Here is a 17,062-nt window from a genome sequence, read left to right on the forward strand (position 1 = left end):
GTGTACCTTTACTGATGACAAATATTTTCAAGTGGCTGTATCATGTAGATTTTCCTTTTGCTAGTTAAACATGGGAAAGTGAATATGGAAAACATGGTTCATATACTTTCATTTCTTTTATTTGAATGTATTATCCATATGCCGAGATCTCTAATGTGAAGATAGAATAATATTAAATCTTAAAATACAAGTCAGTTGGAAGTTCCTACAAAATGTATTCATATGTGTGAGTGTGTGTATGGCGTGTGTGTGTGTGTGTGTGTGTGTGTGTGTGTGTGTGTATGCTGGGGCTTGAACTCAGGGCCTCATGCTTTTCCCTAGCTTTTTATTCAAGGCTATTCTTCTGCTATTTGAGCCACATCTCTATGTCCAGACTTGTTGGTCTGGACTGGCTTCAAACCTTGATTTTCAGATTTCAGCCTCCTAAATATCTATGATTACAGACATGAGCCCCACAAGTGGCCAGCCAATATGCAATATTCTTGAACATAGGTTTTTATTGGAGGGAACATGCAGGTTACATCAACATTACACTAATGCAGTAGTTGTAAACTTTTTACACTAAAGCTTAATTCATCTATACAATAAGAAATCATTACAGTAAGTCCTACAGTCACACTGTTAGAATATATCACAACGAAGGATCAAATCAGGACCCTGACTTACTATAGAAATCATGTATAACTGATAAAGATACACAGACCATTGCACAAGCAACATCCAAGACAGACACCTCTGAGCTCTTGTTCAGGGACCAGCAGTTATTTCAAAGCTTGCCACTGTCTCTAATCTGCAGGCTCTTCAATATCTCCCACTGGCCCATTTTGAGAACAAGTGCCAGTAGTGCCTCCCTCAGTTTCTATCATTTTTCTATATGTGGACCTGAGATCTAAATCATATATTTGCAGCAAGTACCCAGCTATGTTCTCTAACCTACTAAAACTCACCTCTGTCAAGACAGGAACACCAATTTTCAGTTGTTTCTCATAGCGAACATTTGTTAAAATTCTGCTCACTGTGTTCTTGACATCTATAACCCCAGGTAAATTATCAGTCAGAGGCAATCTGTCTCCTGCCCCTTCTCCTCCACCTTAGTCTCCTGTCGTAAGACCCGAGGCCTCTCATAAAACAAGATTGGCCTGAGAGACACCTGAAGTCAAATGCTACAAGACCTAGATAGAAATAGATTCAACTTTATTCTTTCCTCTCCCAGTCAGGCAAAAAAAAAATCCATCTAGGGTTTTACCTGTGGTGGCAATGTTTTTCCTGGATTCAAGGAAGCAAAGCCTTGTCACTGCATTCCTGCCCTCCATGTCCCCCTCAAAGTTTGGGGGAGTCTGGTTTGCCATGGAATGGATGAAGCAGCTACTATCAGTACCAAGGAGCTTTTGAGGATCTTTATCTGTGATAAAGACAAAGTCAGGTGTCTTATGGAGAGAGTCGTTTGCTGTGTACACTTCATCCTGAGCCAAGTGGACCAATCCCACAGAAGCTGGGCAGACTCCTTCCAGCAGAACTCCTACTCTCCAAGTCTTCCTAACCTCCAATTTGAAGGACAGTCTATTTTATTTTTTTCTTTCATATCCCCATACACACTTCCTTGGCATAAATTAAGAAGGATGTCACATCATATTTACTGCTAATAGCACAGAGATTGCAATATGCTCAAGAAGAATATGCTCTTAATACTATGGCCAGAGCCAGGAGTTTGGCCTAGTGGTAGAGTGCTTGCCGAGCATGTACAAAGACCACAGTTTGATTTCTTGGTACCACATACTTAGAAAAAAGCCAGAAGTGGTGCTGTGGCTAAAGTGGTAGAGCTCTAGCCTTAAGAAAGCCCAAAGACAGTGCTCAGGCTCTGAGTTCAATCCTCAGAACTAGCAAAAAAAAAATGCTATGGCCTTTTCAGCTTCTGACTCAATAGTGCTAGTCTTGCAAACACAGCAATAAGCATGAAACCTAATGGTAATTTCTATGTATTTATATGTTCATGTTTTAGAAGTTCTGTTTTAAGTGAATTATTCTGGAAATATGATCATGAATATGAACTATGATTATTTCTATGTGCTTATATGGTCTTTTTTCTTTAAGAAATGCTGTATGGGGACGGGAGTTTGGCCTAGTGGTAGAGTGCATGCCTAGCATGTACAAAGACCAGAGTTTGATTTCTTGGTACCACATACATAGAAAAAAGCCGGAAGTGGTGCTGAGGCTCAAGTGGTAGAGCTCTAGCCTTGAGAAAGCCCAAGGATAGTGCACAGGCCCTGAGCTCAAGCCCAGGATTGGCAAAAAAAAAAAAAAAAAGAAAGAAAGAAATGCTGTTTGTTAATGGGTTATTCTCAGGAGGAAGAAGACATTCTTAACAGTGCTTTGAATCTCTGTTGGTCTTAGCCAAAACACACTAATGAAAAGTGAGATTATTCATCTCAAAATCTATGAACATTTTGACCAAAATTATGAAAACTAACTAAGAGATAGCTTCAAACTTTCCAAGTAAGAAATCTCTAGCAGTACTCATTCGGTATTTTTGAAATTCGGAATTGTTTGAGTTTCTTGCTTCTTTATTTCTTTAATGTTATCACAAGTTGGTCACTGCACAAGTGCATAGCACTTTCTCAAAGGCCACTACAGAAAGAGGAAGAAGGATTTGAGCTAAATCTCAGTGGTTAACTTTTTGTACAAGAAACAGGTCAGAGCTTTGTGCTGGCACACAAGTAATCCCTTCAACTCTTAAATTGGTTTTCTTACTCTCAATAAATCTCTTCTTTGGCTTTTATCTCTCTCTTCCCCCACCCTGCAAACACACACACACACACACACACACACACACACACACACACACACACACATCTGATGGCTATTGCTTTTCTAAGGCTGGGAATTCATTTCTTGAGAGTTCATCCAATTAAGACAACAGACTCTGGCTTCCTTGTGGCAACAATATAGTCATTACTCAAATAAATTAGTCTAAGCAAAAGCCTTTTCAGACTCCAAAAAAAAGAGCTAAACTAAAACTGTGAGACTGTGAGATGCAATTGTCAACACAGTTTGCTTAAATAGAAAATATTCATATGCTCTGTTACACTCCCCTAAAATACAATACAGTCCTTGCCTGATGTCCCTCACAGGATTCTGAAGCAAGGAATAATTTAATATTGCCAGGTGGTGGCATAATATTTAATTCCAGCTTTAGATCGAGTCTGAACAACCCATAGAGAAAACACACAGCCTTTCTACCAAAGGATACCCAAGGCTCCCTCCAAAGCAATTTGGCAAGATATATTGGCTAAAACTAAACGAGATCAAAACAAGAGGCCTGTTTAGTGCTATCAGTAATACAGGAATGCTGAGGCAGCAGAAGCAGAAGAAATGGCAAGCATGGAGAATTTGCTAAGCCAAATAAATCTCCAGTTCTTTGCAGTCAGTGACAAGGAAACAATATCACTAGTCCTTTGCACATATATCCAATCATGTATAATTTATGAAGCAAACTGCACCGGATCCATGCATAAATAGCGAGGTCTACTGCGGTCTGACTCAGGCTCCATTATTTTCATTTTAAACCTGCACTCACCTAATTTGGAGCTGAGCTGTCTCTGGTAATCAGGATGAAGGACATGGTAAGCATTCTCTGTGCTATTATTCCACAGAATGATTTCTCCATCGTAACTTCCTACATGAGCCAGGGTAAAGAATATACACTGTCAAAAGAAGAGCTAGAAAACGCATACACTAGCAAGCAGAGGAAATCATTGCCAATATGTCTTACACAGTCAGGTGCCCAAGCAAGGCTGTTTTCTATATCTTGGTGATATAGACACCAGTAACCAATAGTTTTGTTACGTTTAGATCCACAATCCTGACAGTAACCTCTGTAGCATATGTGTGGAAATAACAGTTATCACCTTTCATTTTAAAGTCATAAAGTCTTCAGAAATAAAGATCCTACAGTTAACTTACCTTGAGGTCCATGTTCTGCTATTTGTTTGCTGCAGATGCCTGTGCATGATATTTAACTTTACTTGATGTCATAATTTCCTCCTCTGTAAAACTGGCTTAATAACTGTATTTATCTCTGAGGGTCATTCCGAAACTGGAATGGATTTCGAATGGTGCTGTGCACAGTGTTAGTGCTGAAAAATGTTCATTGTCATCATGATCTTATTAGGAAGAAGAAGCAAATTTAGTTCTAGACTTCTCTTCCTTGCATTATTTGTGTGTGTGTGCAGGTGTGTGTGTTTTCATTCCTTCTCTCTTGTATTTTTCATTGAACATTATTGTGTCCAATCAATCCTTAAACTCTCCCTACATAAAGCACTTTTTTCCTGCTCTACTCAGAGAATAAAGACCAAATCGTGAGGTTGTAACTAAGTCTGTCCTGTAGAAGAAGAATAAAAAAATCCATCATGTCTGGCCTCTGTAGCTAAACAGATAAGCTCCCTACTAAGCACAGCCTCAATTGTAAGTGTAGAGTCAAAAAAGAAGAGAAGGAAATGATGTACTTAGGGCACTTTTCTGGGATTTGGAGCAAAGGAAGAGCCCACTAAAGTCTATATTCTCCTAAAGAAAGCAGCACGTGTAACTCAGAAACTGGCTACAAGGGTGGAGTTTAATGTCTACGGGATCATTGCTCACTATGAGTTTGAAATGATTTATTTGTACAGTGCTTGAACAAATGTCTTCACATAGAGCTAACAGCATTGGAGGTTACCAGTACAATGAAACACTACAACACCTTCACAATAATGGCCACACAGCGATTACTGTCTCCACCAGATTCCAGGGGGATGGAAGTCCAAAGCTATAAAGAAAAAATTCAGCTACAGAACTGGTCTTATTAGAAAGCTATAGAGTAATTTCTTAAAAAAAAGTGGAAACCGGGCCGGGAGTTTGGCCTAGTGGTAGAGTGCCTCCCTAGCATGCACGACGACCCAGGTTCAATTCCTCGGTACCACATAGAAAAAGCCAGAAGTGGTGCGGTGGCTCAGAGTAGAACACTAGCCTTGAGGAAAGTCCAAGGACAGTGCTCAGGTCCTGAACTCACGCCCAGGACTGGCAAAAAAAACAAAAAACAAAAAACAAAACAAAAAAAAAAGTGGAAACTTAAATGCACATAAATCAATGAACATACCATAGTAAAAATTAGTAGATAGGTCTTTCCCTGTACCTTTTTATTTCACTTAATTGATGATGTTCTTGGTGGCTCTATTAAAAAACAATCCAGAATGTCAAGATAGGAACTTTCGAATGCCATAAAGACTTTCACAAAGACTTTCAGAATAGAATCTATCTTTTGAATATTTTCCTTCACCAGAGATTGATCAGGAGGATAATGAATACTTTCCTAAATTTCATCAAAGGTATTCGAGGATGAATTGCTTTTGTAGACATTTGTATAAAAACAGCTCTTCATTGGATATTATTGTAGCTAATGGGTTAATACGAACCAGTATTAAACATCTCAGGGCTATCACAAGAGGATTTGTACCCAGCAGGTGTGAGGCTTCTCTTGGAAAATATAAACAATATAAATATCTGTCAATGAACTAAGTGTGCCCTTACATGTGTAGTGTGTCCTTTTTAAAACCAATATAAATGGAAATTATTATCAGTCAGACAAAACCACGATCTACAATTTAACTCAAACAGCTTTATGTCATGACTAGTGGTAGTGCAAGGGTGTGAAACCATAGCGCCAGGACTGGAGCTGATGATTTGATCTCAGGACTATGGCCCTAGAAATAAGGATCAAAGGGAGCCTGATGTATACATGAGTGCTTCTGAAAATCCCTTCATGCTGCAGTTAAGGAAAATCTTTTGTTAAAAGTGACCCATTGCAAAGCAAACTGTCTCCAACCAATTTTACAGTGAGAGTTCAATTTACCCGTAGCAAGAGTTTGAGGAGGTAAAAATGCAGCACACAAGACCTCATCATGGTGTTTTGTTCCTCCTTTCCATTCTTCACTTGGGATGGAAAACTGATTGAAGTTCTGCCGTCGGAACACAGTAATAGCACTAAGGAAATGTAGAGTTTAACTGAATTTAAAATTGGTATAGTTATGGAGTAGCCATTATTCACTTGACTAGCATGATTTCAGAAATTTGAAAAAATATGCTGTCCAAATGATATCACCACTTGTCATCCAGAATAACCAGATTCCCACTTTCCACTCACTCTCCATTAATTTTCCTCAATAAATTATAAATATTAAATATCACAACATTAATTGTTCTTTCACAACTGCTAATACCAAGCCTACTGTATTTACTTATCAGCTTATCATCTATTTCCAAGATCCTACAGCAAAGTTAACCATCATGGGCATTATCAAACTTGCAAAGACTTCATGGAGACAATAACAACATGTAATATGTAACATATCAATATATGATAAAAAGTAAATATTTTCCAAAACAGGCTAAATAGTATTCCTCTATTTAATAAGAATAACCAATGATTTTGCTACAAATATTACCTCAATTCCACTGAGGCTTTAATAGGATGCTACAAGTAATTTGACATTCTAAAATTACAGTATAATTTCAGAATAACATCATATGTATATAGTTTTTCACTTTTTTCTACATATTGGTATCTTTGGTTAAAGACATTACTCCTTAAGGACAGAGAAGATGAAACAGATCAAGCCCTTTATGTCTAATGTCTTTTTTTCATTTCTTTCTTTTTATTGTTGAGGGAACATTAGAGAGGTTACAGTTATATTTGTCAGATAGTGGGTGCATTACTTCTTGAACACTGATACCCCTTCCCATGTTTTTCTCCCAGTTACCCCATCCCACTGCATCCCAATCATCTTGTGTTACCCCTTCCCTTTCCTATTTCAAATAAACAAATAAATGTATATAGATTATACCAGGTAACAAAGTCATATATAGTAACAACATTAGATAAGCCATAAAGGGTAAAAAGAGAAAAGAAATAACTTCACATAACATATTAAGAACAGCAATCACAAAGACGAAACTCGAGTTTCATTAACCTAGAGTTCTTTTCATTTTAGTCTCATTCGGTATGACCATATGTACACAGGTTTTGATCTATTGTGATCCTCTACTAGGAGAATCCTAGATGTGTACTGAATATTACAAATGAGAAACACCAGGGAGCCTATGCTCCTTTGGTTCTGGCTTACTTCATTTAATATATTTTCCAGGTCTTTCCATTTCCTTATCAATGGGGCAATGTTCTTTCTGACAACAGCATAGAATTCCATTGTGTATAAACACCACATCTTGTTGATCCACTCATCAACTGAGGGACATCTGGGTTGGTTCCATATCTTTGCTATGGTAAATAATGCTGTGAACATTGTTGTGCTAGTGGATTTAGTATGTCTTTGTTTCTGGACGATGGGTAAATGCCAAGGAGTGGAATTGCCGGGTCATAGGGAAGGTCTATATGTAGTCTTTTGAGGAACCACCATACTGCTTTCCCTAGTGGCTGAATGAGTTTGCACTCCCATCAACAGTGTAGTATTAATCCCTCCTGGCCACATCCCCTCCAGCATCTATTGTTATTAGATTTCTTGATCCTGGCCATTCTAACTGGAGTGAGGTGGAATCTCAAAGTTGTTTTGGTTTGCATTTCTTTTGTGGCCAGAGATGTTGAGGATTTCTTTATGTCTCTTTTGGTCATTCTTATTTCCTCTTCAAAGGAGTCTCTTTTTAAGCGTTTAGCCTGCCTTTTAGTGGGATTTGAGGATTTGTTTTTGAGAGATTGAATTTTTTGAGCTGTAGGTATATTTTAGAACAAATTCTTATCATCCTTCCTACTGTCCTTATTATATACTCTTCTCATTTCTTTTTTCATATATTTTATTGTAATTATTAGAAGAGTTACATTATATTCACCAGATAGAAGATGCATTACTTCACAAACATTGATACCCTTTCTCATGTCTTGGTCCCCATTTCCTTCCTCCACCCCCATCCCTCATCTTGTTTTCCTCCCTTCCCTATCCTATTTCAAGTAAACAAATAAGCATATATACAATATATCAGATAACAAGGTAAAATACTGTAACAATACGATATAACAAAGGGGCAGAAAAAAGAGATGAGCGGTAACATAGTATATTAAGGACAACAATCACTCATTATATGGCTTTTGTTTCTATATCCTAGAGTTTGCACTCCTACCAACAGTGTAGTAGTGATCCCTCCTGGCCACATCCCCTCCAGCATCTGTTGTTATTAGATTTCTTGATTATGGCCATGCAAACTGGAGTGAGGTAGAATCTTAGAGTTGTTTTGATTTGCATTTCTTTTATGACCAGAGATGTTGAGCATTTCTTTATGTGTCTATAGGCCATTCTTATTTCTTCTTCAGAGAAGACTCTCTGTAAGTCTTTGGCCCATTTTTCTTTTCTTTTTTTTCTTTTTTTGGCCAGTTCTGGGCATGAGCTCAGGGCCTGAGCACTGTCCTTGAGCTTTCCTCAAGGCTAGACCTCTATCACTTGGCCTGAACACCACTTCCAGCTTTTTTGTATGCATGTGGTACCAAGGAATTGAACCCAGGTCTTTGTGCTTGCTAGGCAAGCACTGTACCACTATGCCAATTCCCGGCCCTGGCCCATCTTTTAATGGGATGGTTGTTTCTTTGGAGATTAGTTTTGGAGTGATTCAATTTTTTGAGCTGTTGATATATTTTAGATATGAAGCCTTTGTCTGTTGTATGGATAGCGAAGATCTTCTCCCACTCTGTAGGCTTTCTAGCTAGTTTTCTAGCTATGTCCTTTGCCATACAGAAGTTCTGCAGTTTAATGCAATCCCACTTATGCAGACTTTCTCTGATTCGTTACGTTCCTGGGTCCGTATTAAGAATGTTTCCTCCTGTGCCAAGGAGACCTAGTGTATCTCTTACTCCTTCTTGTAAAGTTTTCAGTGTGTTTGCTTTTACCTCCAGGTCTTTGATCCATTTGGAGTTAATCATGGTGCAGGGTGACAAAAATGGATCCAACTTTAGTTTTCTGCAGGTGCTTAACCAGTTCTGCCAGCACCACTTGTTGAAGAGGCTGTCTTTCTTCCATTCTATTTTTTTTGGCTCCCTTGTCAAAGATTAGGTGGCCATAGATCTGTGGTTTAATATCTAAGTCCTCAGTTCTATTCCAGTGGTCTTCAGGCCTGTTCTTGTGCCAGAACTAAGCTCTTTTGGTCACTATAGCTCTGTAATAGAATCTAAAGTTTGGTATTGAAATTCCTCCTGTGCTGTTCTTTCTGCTAAGTATTATTTTTGCTGTACAGGGTCTTTTATTATTCCATATGAAATTTTGGATTGCCTCTTTTATTTTTTTAAAGAATGACATTGGGATATTGATGGGCATTGTGTTGAATTTGTAGATAGCCCTTGGCAAGATTGACATTTTCACGATGTTAATTCTTCCAATCCAGGAGCATGGGAGGGTTTTCCATTTCCTCAATTCTGCTTTAATTTCCTTTTCAGGACATTAAGTTGATTTCTAGGTACTTTATTGCAAAAGGAGTTGCTTTCCTGATTGTTGCCTCATTCCTCTCGTTGTTGGCATATAGGAAGGCAGTTGATTTTTGATGGTTAATTTTTTTTTTTGCCAGTCCTGGGCTTGAGCTCAGGGCCTGAGCACTGTCCTTGGAATTTTCTCAAGGCTAGAGCTCTACCACTTGAGCCTCAGCACCACTTCCGGCTTTTTTCTATGTATGTGGTACCAAGGAATCGAACCCGGGTCTTCATGCATGCTAGGCAAGCACTTTAACCACTAGGCCAAACTCCCGGCCCCTTGATGGTTAATTTTATACCTTGCTACCTTTCCAAAGTTTTGAATCAGCTCAAACAGATTGGGAGTGGAGTCTATAGGGCTCTTTAAATCAGAATCATGTCATCTGCAAACAGGGAAAGTTTTACTTCCTCTTTCCCTACTTGGATCCCCTTTATGCTTGCTTCTTGCCTTATTGCTCTGGCTAGGAATTCTAATACTATGCTAAAGAGGAGTGGAGAGAGTGAGCTTCCTTGTCTCATTTCTGATTTTAGAGGAAATGGCTTTAGCTTTTCACCATTAAGTATAATGCTAGCTGTGGGTTTGTCATACACAGCCTTTATTATACTGAGGAATGTTCCATGGATTCCTAGTTTCTCCTGAGCTTTTAGCATAAAGTGGTGTTGGATTTTGTCAAATGCCTTTTCTGCATCTATTGAGTATGTCTATTGACTTTTAGCCAAAATTTACTGTCAAATCCCCTTTTTGCCAAGAGACCTATTTAAGTAGATGATGCACTAAGTATATTCAGAGAACAGCCCCTAAAGGCACAAACAACTTTTCCTAAGATGGTACAGAGAGCAGCCATTCTGATATTCTGACCTTGTGTATCAAAATGCTGAAAAACTAATGGCTTGTCACTGTTACCTTAAAATCTACCCTGAAACTGTGATGTGAAATGGCAGTTGTCCTCAAAAGTACCTTAAGGATGTTCACTGTAGTTGTCACTTTTCCTCCTTCATAAGTAACATTTTTTAAGTTTGCACTTTTGCCAAGAGTTAAATGAAAGTTCAGAATAGAATAGGATTCTGATGGACCCATGCTTTCTGGACTAGCTGATATTTACGAGAGCCCTTTGAAATTCTGAATGTATTGTATGGGATCATTGTAACCTGGCAATGAGGACTGCCCTTCTAATTCAGGATTAAGATGGGCTAATCACTTCTGAGAGTTCAGAATTTCCTGTTAATTGCAAAGATTCACTGAAGAAAAAAGAAGAAAGAGGGAGGAGGGGTGGAGGAGGAGGAGAAAAGAAAAGGAGAAGGATGGAAATAAAATAATCTCTTATGTGTGTGTTGCTAGAAAACAAGTTAGAGACCTCTGTAGTGGTAAAAACACATATCACTGAGCTATATCTTCTGCTCAAAAAATAAATTTTAGAGCAAAACTCTATCATGTAAAAATGGCAAAGAGGAAAATATAAGAATATAAATAATTGTATCCTTGAGGGTTAACTGCTCACATATTGTTCATTTAATTTTTAATTATCATGCTTTAGACTTTTAAAAAAACTGAATCTCACAAATTCATTTTCATCTGTTTTTCAATTTTCTTAGTAATCTAGGTGGAGCCGTATCTTGGACACTGGAGTAACTACAAAATTGATTTTAAGAGTTATTTTTTGCCAGTCTTGGGCTTGAACTCAGGGCCTGCATACTGTCCTTGGGCTTTCCTCTGCCACTTGAGCCACAGCATCCTTTCTGCTTTTTTTTCTATGTCTATGGTACCAAGGAATCGAACCTGAGTCTTCATGCATGCGAGGCAAGCACTGTACCACTAGGCCAAACTCATACCTGTAATCCTAACTACTCAGGAGGCTGAGATCTGAGGATTACAGCTTGAAGCATTCCAGACAAGAAAGTACATGAATCCTTATCTCCAACTAATAACCCCAAGCTGAATATAAGGTCATGGGTCTAGCAAGAGAGCACTAACCTTGAGCAGCAAAGCTCAAGAATAGAATGCAGGCCCTGAGTTCAAGTCTCAGGACTAGCAAACACACACACACACATACACACAGAATTGCCTAACATACTTATCCTTTACTTAGCTCTGAAAAGGTTCATTTAAAATAAAACACTACTTTGTGTCTTTCCATTCTGATTCTGATCCAGATTCTAAAAATTAAGAGAGTCATGTGGGTTAGAGCTCATTAGTAATCCAATTTTTTGAGTTTAATAGGTCTCAATTAGGTAAGTTTTATTCTTAAGTCACTTCAGATTCTTAATGTCATTTCTTTTACAAAATACTTTAAAATTCAAATTAAGCCTGAGATTAATTGTTCTAATTTTTAACAGCTTACATGAAACCTGAATATGCTGATAGAAGATTAAGGTTTAGGGAAAAGAGGAAAGAATCAAGTTAGCTACTACTACTACTATTCATTACAAATCTACTTTGAACAGAGCTCCATGAAGGATGCTACTCTCAATAATAGTCTCAGAAATATTTCAACTTGTATGAAATATTGTCTATTTTAAAATATGCATGAGTCCAAATATTAAGAAAATTCCCTTCATGAAGGTTTCTCACAACAAAATTCTCTATATATAGGGTACTCAATATAGAGCAGTTGTTATGTACTATAGCATAGAATATTACTATGTAATATCTAGGATACTACATAAAATATATTCTATAAAATATAGAATAGTATATTAGATGCATAAGAGTATATAGAGTGATTAGTATGTTGATCTGTGTTCTTTAGTTATTTTGTGATATATATTAAACTATCTCTTGAGCCAAGAACTAGTGGCTCAAGTCTGGAATCCTACTTACTCAGCAGCTAAAATCTGAGTATCAAGAATTGAAGCCAGACAAGGCAGAAAAATCCATATGACTTTATTTTTCTAATCAAGAAAATGCTGTAAATGAAAGTATGGCTTAATGGTAGCTCACCAACCTTGATCCAAACATTCAAGGGAGAAGTGCTCAGGCTCTGAGTTAAAACCCCAGTCCTGGCACAAGAAAAACACTTTCGTTATATCATAAATCTAAACAACCTTCTTTGCCAATCATTTCTTAATAAAATGGGTGAGAAAACAGAGATCTCTCCTTTATTGAATGCAGAGAAATCAAGTTGAGAAACTACAATTTAATGAGGTATGAAGAATTTTACAATGAATTGAAGCCTTGAATCTTTATGAATATTAATTAGATTTTATTACAGCTCTACATATTAAGTGCCTACTTTGAGCAAATGAAAAGATAATTGTTGACACACTGATTTAATTTTATGAACATAAATATAGCCAGATATTTGAGAAGGTGCTTTTTAATTGACTCTGTGCTTCTTCACAATTTTGTCTCTATATGGATCTTGCTTAAAATAACAGGAAATAAAATTATATATGTCTAGTAATTCTGAATTTGGGCTTTTTTTCCTCACAGATAAATTGCCTGTATAATGAATGAACATGTTCCTACATAACAAACATGAGTCTCTAATTCCAACTATTTATAATAGCATTTACCATATCCTGTTTGATACAATGTGCCCTTTGCAAAAGAATTCATGACTCTTTGCATTCAGATTGTTATAATCCGATCTATAGTCCCAGCTACATTTCCCTCTATAGTTTTTTTCTAGGTGCAATTTTTTGAAAGATTTATAACAAGGAAAGGGGAAAATATGTTAAACTAAATTTTAAGTACTATGTGATAATATAAGAAGTGTAACATAGATTAATAAATTTCTCTAAACCTTAGTCAAGTCATCAAATAAGTATATTTGGGCATTGAACATTAGATAGATAGTTAGATAGATAGGTAGATAGATAGATAGATAGATAGATAGATAGATAGATAGATAGATAGATCCTTAAATTAAATCAAGTTCAAAAGGCTGGAGAGAACAAACAAAAGGGATATAACATATTTCCATCTCTCCCTTCCATTGTGAGTGTTAAAAGGAGTATCCCGATGCACAAAACATCTGGATAAATCTTCAGATAGGAACTAATTTAAGTAGTAAAATGTGTATACATTTTCTGAATGTTGAACTAAGGAGAAAGAGTGAGGATCTAGGGATGTGGAGCTGTACAGATTGAAGGGGGATCCTTGATTGCCAAGTAACTCTTTGATTAGACAGTAGGCAGCGTAAAAATGAATCTATAAAATCAGAAATAAATTCAGGCTGGGTCGAGGGGGGATGCTTAGAGTATTTTGTAGACACTCTACAAGGAAACAACATGGAACTGGCTGTGAAGGAAATCACTGTGGCTAAGGGACAGTGAATGGATGTAAGGGATGTGCTGGAGGAGAGCAGGACACCAAGGTCCTGACACTCGTCCAGGTAGGTACTCTGCTCTGAGGAACACAGTGGGAATGCACAGGCAAGCAGACTGAAGAAACATTTTGGACATAAAATGACTTTCTGACAAATGGATTGTGAAGCTGAGTGACAAGGAAAAGCTCGGTGTCTGGGTACTACTGAAAGCTCCAAAATGTCAGAGAAAAAGTAGCCTGGGAAAGGGGAATAAATCATGAATTTCGTTCCCAACACTTCCTACAAGCAAATGGATATGTAAGATTAGAGAGGGATAAGCTAAAGACAGAGAGTTAACTTATCTACAAAATATTGCTTGTCTTTGAAGATGAAAGGAGAGATTAAGTCAGATAGTGTGTGCCATGTGCAATAGTAAATCTCATCGCACATAAATAAACCAAATCAGATGGTGTATTTAAGTACCTCCACTCAATAAATGTAGTTTCTATTCTATCCTGGGCAAAATTATCAAAGCAACCTCTGTATTGACACAGAGCCTGGAGTTAAAGCTATAGCTTAACTTAACTGGCTCTCTCTGGGTTTCACAAAAAGCTTAATACTACGTAGACTGTCAATCTTCCAGTTCCTTCTCTAATCACCGAACTGTTAAGAAGCCAGCTTAATAGCCTCCAGCTCATAAGCAAACAAACATATGCTTGATAAAAGCCACCTGATATACAGGATCCTACAAAATCCATCCTAAAGAAACAGCTCTCCCTTAGGACATGAAAATAATATAACGAAGAATGTACTGACTGAATTTTCAGTTCCACCCAAAGTATACAACCTCGGACAATGCAAAGAGAGGTGGGGGAAGCTAGAAAGAATGGTTGCCTTCCTCACTCACTCTCCTCCCAAGTTTCTCAAGTCTTGCTCCCTGAGATTGTATCAGAACTATTTTGGTACCTGGTATATTGTGCATACGTTAATCTGTTTACTTGAAATAAGGAAGAGAAGGGGAAAAACGAGATAACTGAGAAGGGATGACGAGAGGAAAAGTGGGAGAAAAACATGGGAAAGTGTGTCAATGCTCAGTAAGTAATGTACCAACAACCTGATGAATGTAACTGTAACCCCTCTCTATATATTACCCAACAATACAACAAAAGAAGAATAGAACCATTTTAATCACTTAAAAATTTTTGATAACTTGATATATCCTTTACATTTTCCCATGTAAGTAATCCAAAAAATTCAGAAAAGCTTACATTTGATATTAACTTCTCATTCTGGTTATCTAAAATAACTAAAGAAAATGGTATTTCCAAGTTTTGACTTATATTGATTAATTTATTTAAGTTCCTTTCTTAAGTGCTCAGAATTTAAACTAAATCAGCCATTCTGTCATGATAGTAGAGATTAAATGTATTCATTTCCAAAGCTTCATTACAGTGATCATTATTTTCCATAAGCTGTTGTTGTGTTTAAAAGACCAGTTATAGGCTGTGCAGGAAGCATGTCCCTCAAAGCTGAGAATGACTGTAAAATACTGCTTAGTACCAAGTACAGTAATCCAATTTATACTTTTTCTCCTTAGTATCAACCTAACCTCAAAAAGCAGTACAATATATGACTCAACAGTTGCTAGTCTGTGTTCATTTCATGAGAAGTTATTTTTCCTATGATTGATAAAAAAAACTTCAAATAAGGTATAAAACCAGACATAATACTAATTTCAGACCACTCAGATCACAGGAGAATCATCAGTCCCATTGAATGAATCACCTATTAGAATGGAATGTGATGAACAACACTTGTTTTCTCAACCATCAAACACTTGGTTTCCGATACTGATGCAGTGCCATAGAAAAGACCCTGTGTAGGAGCCCTATGTTCTCTCAGAATGCAAGAAGGAAAAGAAAGCAAAGACAGAGAGAACCTGCTTCTGGGGAAGTGAAATGAGTTGTGAATGGCCTTTTCATTGAAGAAGAATACATGTACAAGTCAGTGGGCCATTTCCCTTCTACAATGCATTGGAAATCAGAGAGAGAAGAAAGACTGGGTTTCTGGTGAAGTTGAAGAAATATAAATTCATTGTCTTTAAGAGCTGGGAGGCTTTTTGGAACTCAAGTTGTGGTATTGTTACATCTTTACCTGAAATTTTGTAAAGAAAAAATGAAATTCCTAAAGCCAGGAAAAAGTCCAGTAAGCACTTTTCAAAGCCACTCATGCAGGGTGATCTGATGATATTTTACTTCCTAAGCAATCAGTTACACCTAGCATTTCATTCCCTTGAGCCAGTAATAGGAGAATGACTCAGTCAGCCAAGATTTCTGTGTATTTCTATCCAATCCTGAGTCAAATAAAAGCATCCTCATTTTATCTTCCTGTAATTATACATACTGCATGTCATACCTTTCCCAGCCTACCACCAGAATTGTCTTCTTCAGAACCAGGATCTGAGAAATATCCACCGTGCCATCTTGCCTGACATTTAGGGTGTGGTGACAATGTCCATTGAAATCCCACACCTTGAAGGGAAAAATCAAAATCACCTATGAGACAGGTAGTGAAAGTACCCTTGATGAGTTTAACAACTTTGCTATTCTAAATTTTTGCATTTACATCCTGAATTGGGATTGCTTTTATGAGGTTACAGAATAAAGAGAATTCTCTTAAATATTAAAATTTATTATATATATTACTCTAACACTGTGATTAATTACAGTGTGTGTGAGATATATGCATATGCAGGTATCTCAGACCCCACTAGCAATTCTATTGCTACATCCTACCAGTAGTAGACTCAAAGATTTTCAATTTTTGTTTAAGTAAAGAGATCTATGAAATCTTGAAATGTTACATTTTGGAGTCTGTTGAGAGCCTGTTCCTGTGCCTTATTTGTGACATGGGGACCTTACTCCTCACTCCTGTTACTTGCTTAACGGAGTCAAGATATAACCCAAACCCTGGGTAGCACGTGTTGTGTTCCACTTTTCTATCTTCAGGCCATGTCTCCTGTTGATGGGAAGCCTAGCTAGGCCCTGTCCTACAGAAGTGGGTAGGTCTACTCTTTGGGTTCAGGCAGAAAAGACATTAGGATTGTTAGTAGGTTAGCCACAGCTCAAACAAAAACCTCACTCTGCAACATAGCTGTCACACCCTGTCAGAAGACACGTTTCATTATGTACTAGAATTAAAACACACATTCCCTCTGTACTCCAAAGCTCAACTTCTAAAACTCAATCCTACCACAGAGACACTCACCTATGAGTGGGACATTTTCAAGTACATCTTCTGGCATTATTCACAAAGATTAAAA

The 17,062-nt window shown here is 37.4% G+C and overlaps 1 protein-coding gene across 1 annotated transcript in view; it reads right to left on the reverse strand.

Annotated features, from left to right (window-relative positions):
• Positions 1 to 17,062, reverse strand: part of Wdr49 (WD repeat domain 49) — a 114,362-nt gene that overhangs the window by 38,659 nt on the left and 58,641 nt on the right. The window contains exons 10-13 of the mRNA XM_090335375.1: positions 16,156 to 16,271; positions 5,885 to 6,015; positions 3,575 to 3,673; positions 1,247 to 1,402 (exon numbers count right to left, since the gene is read on the reverse strand). Of these exons, the coding sequence (XP_090191501.1) occupies positions 1,247 to 1,402; positions 3,575 to 3,673; positions 5,885 to 6,015; positions 16,156 to 16,271 (502 nt within the window). The remainder of the gene's footprint in view (positions 1 to 1,246; positions 1,403 to 3,574; positions 3,674 to 5,884; positions 6,016 to 16,155; positions 16,272 to 17,062) is intronic.

The sequence above is a fragment of the Megascapheus bottae genome, chromosome 1, assembly GCF_031878675.1.
Source record: "Megascapheus bottae isolate mThoBot1 chromosome 1, mThoBot2.hap1, whole genome shotgun sequence".
Lineage (NCBI taxonomy): Eukaryota > Metazoa > Chordata > Mammalia > Rodentia > Geomyidae > Megascapheus > Megascapheus bottae.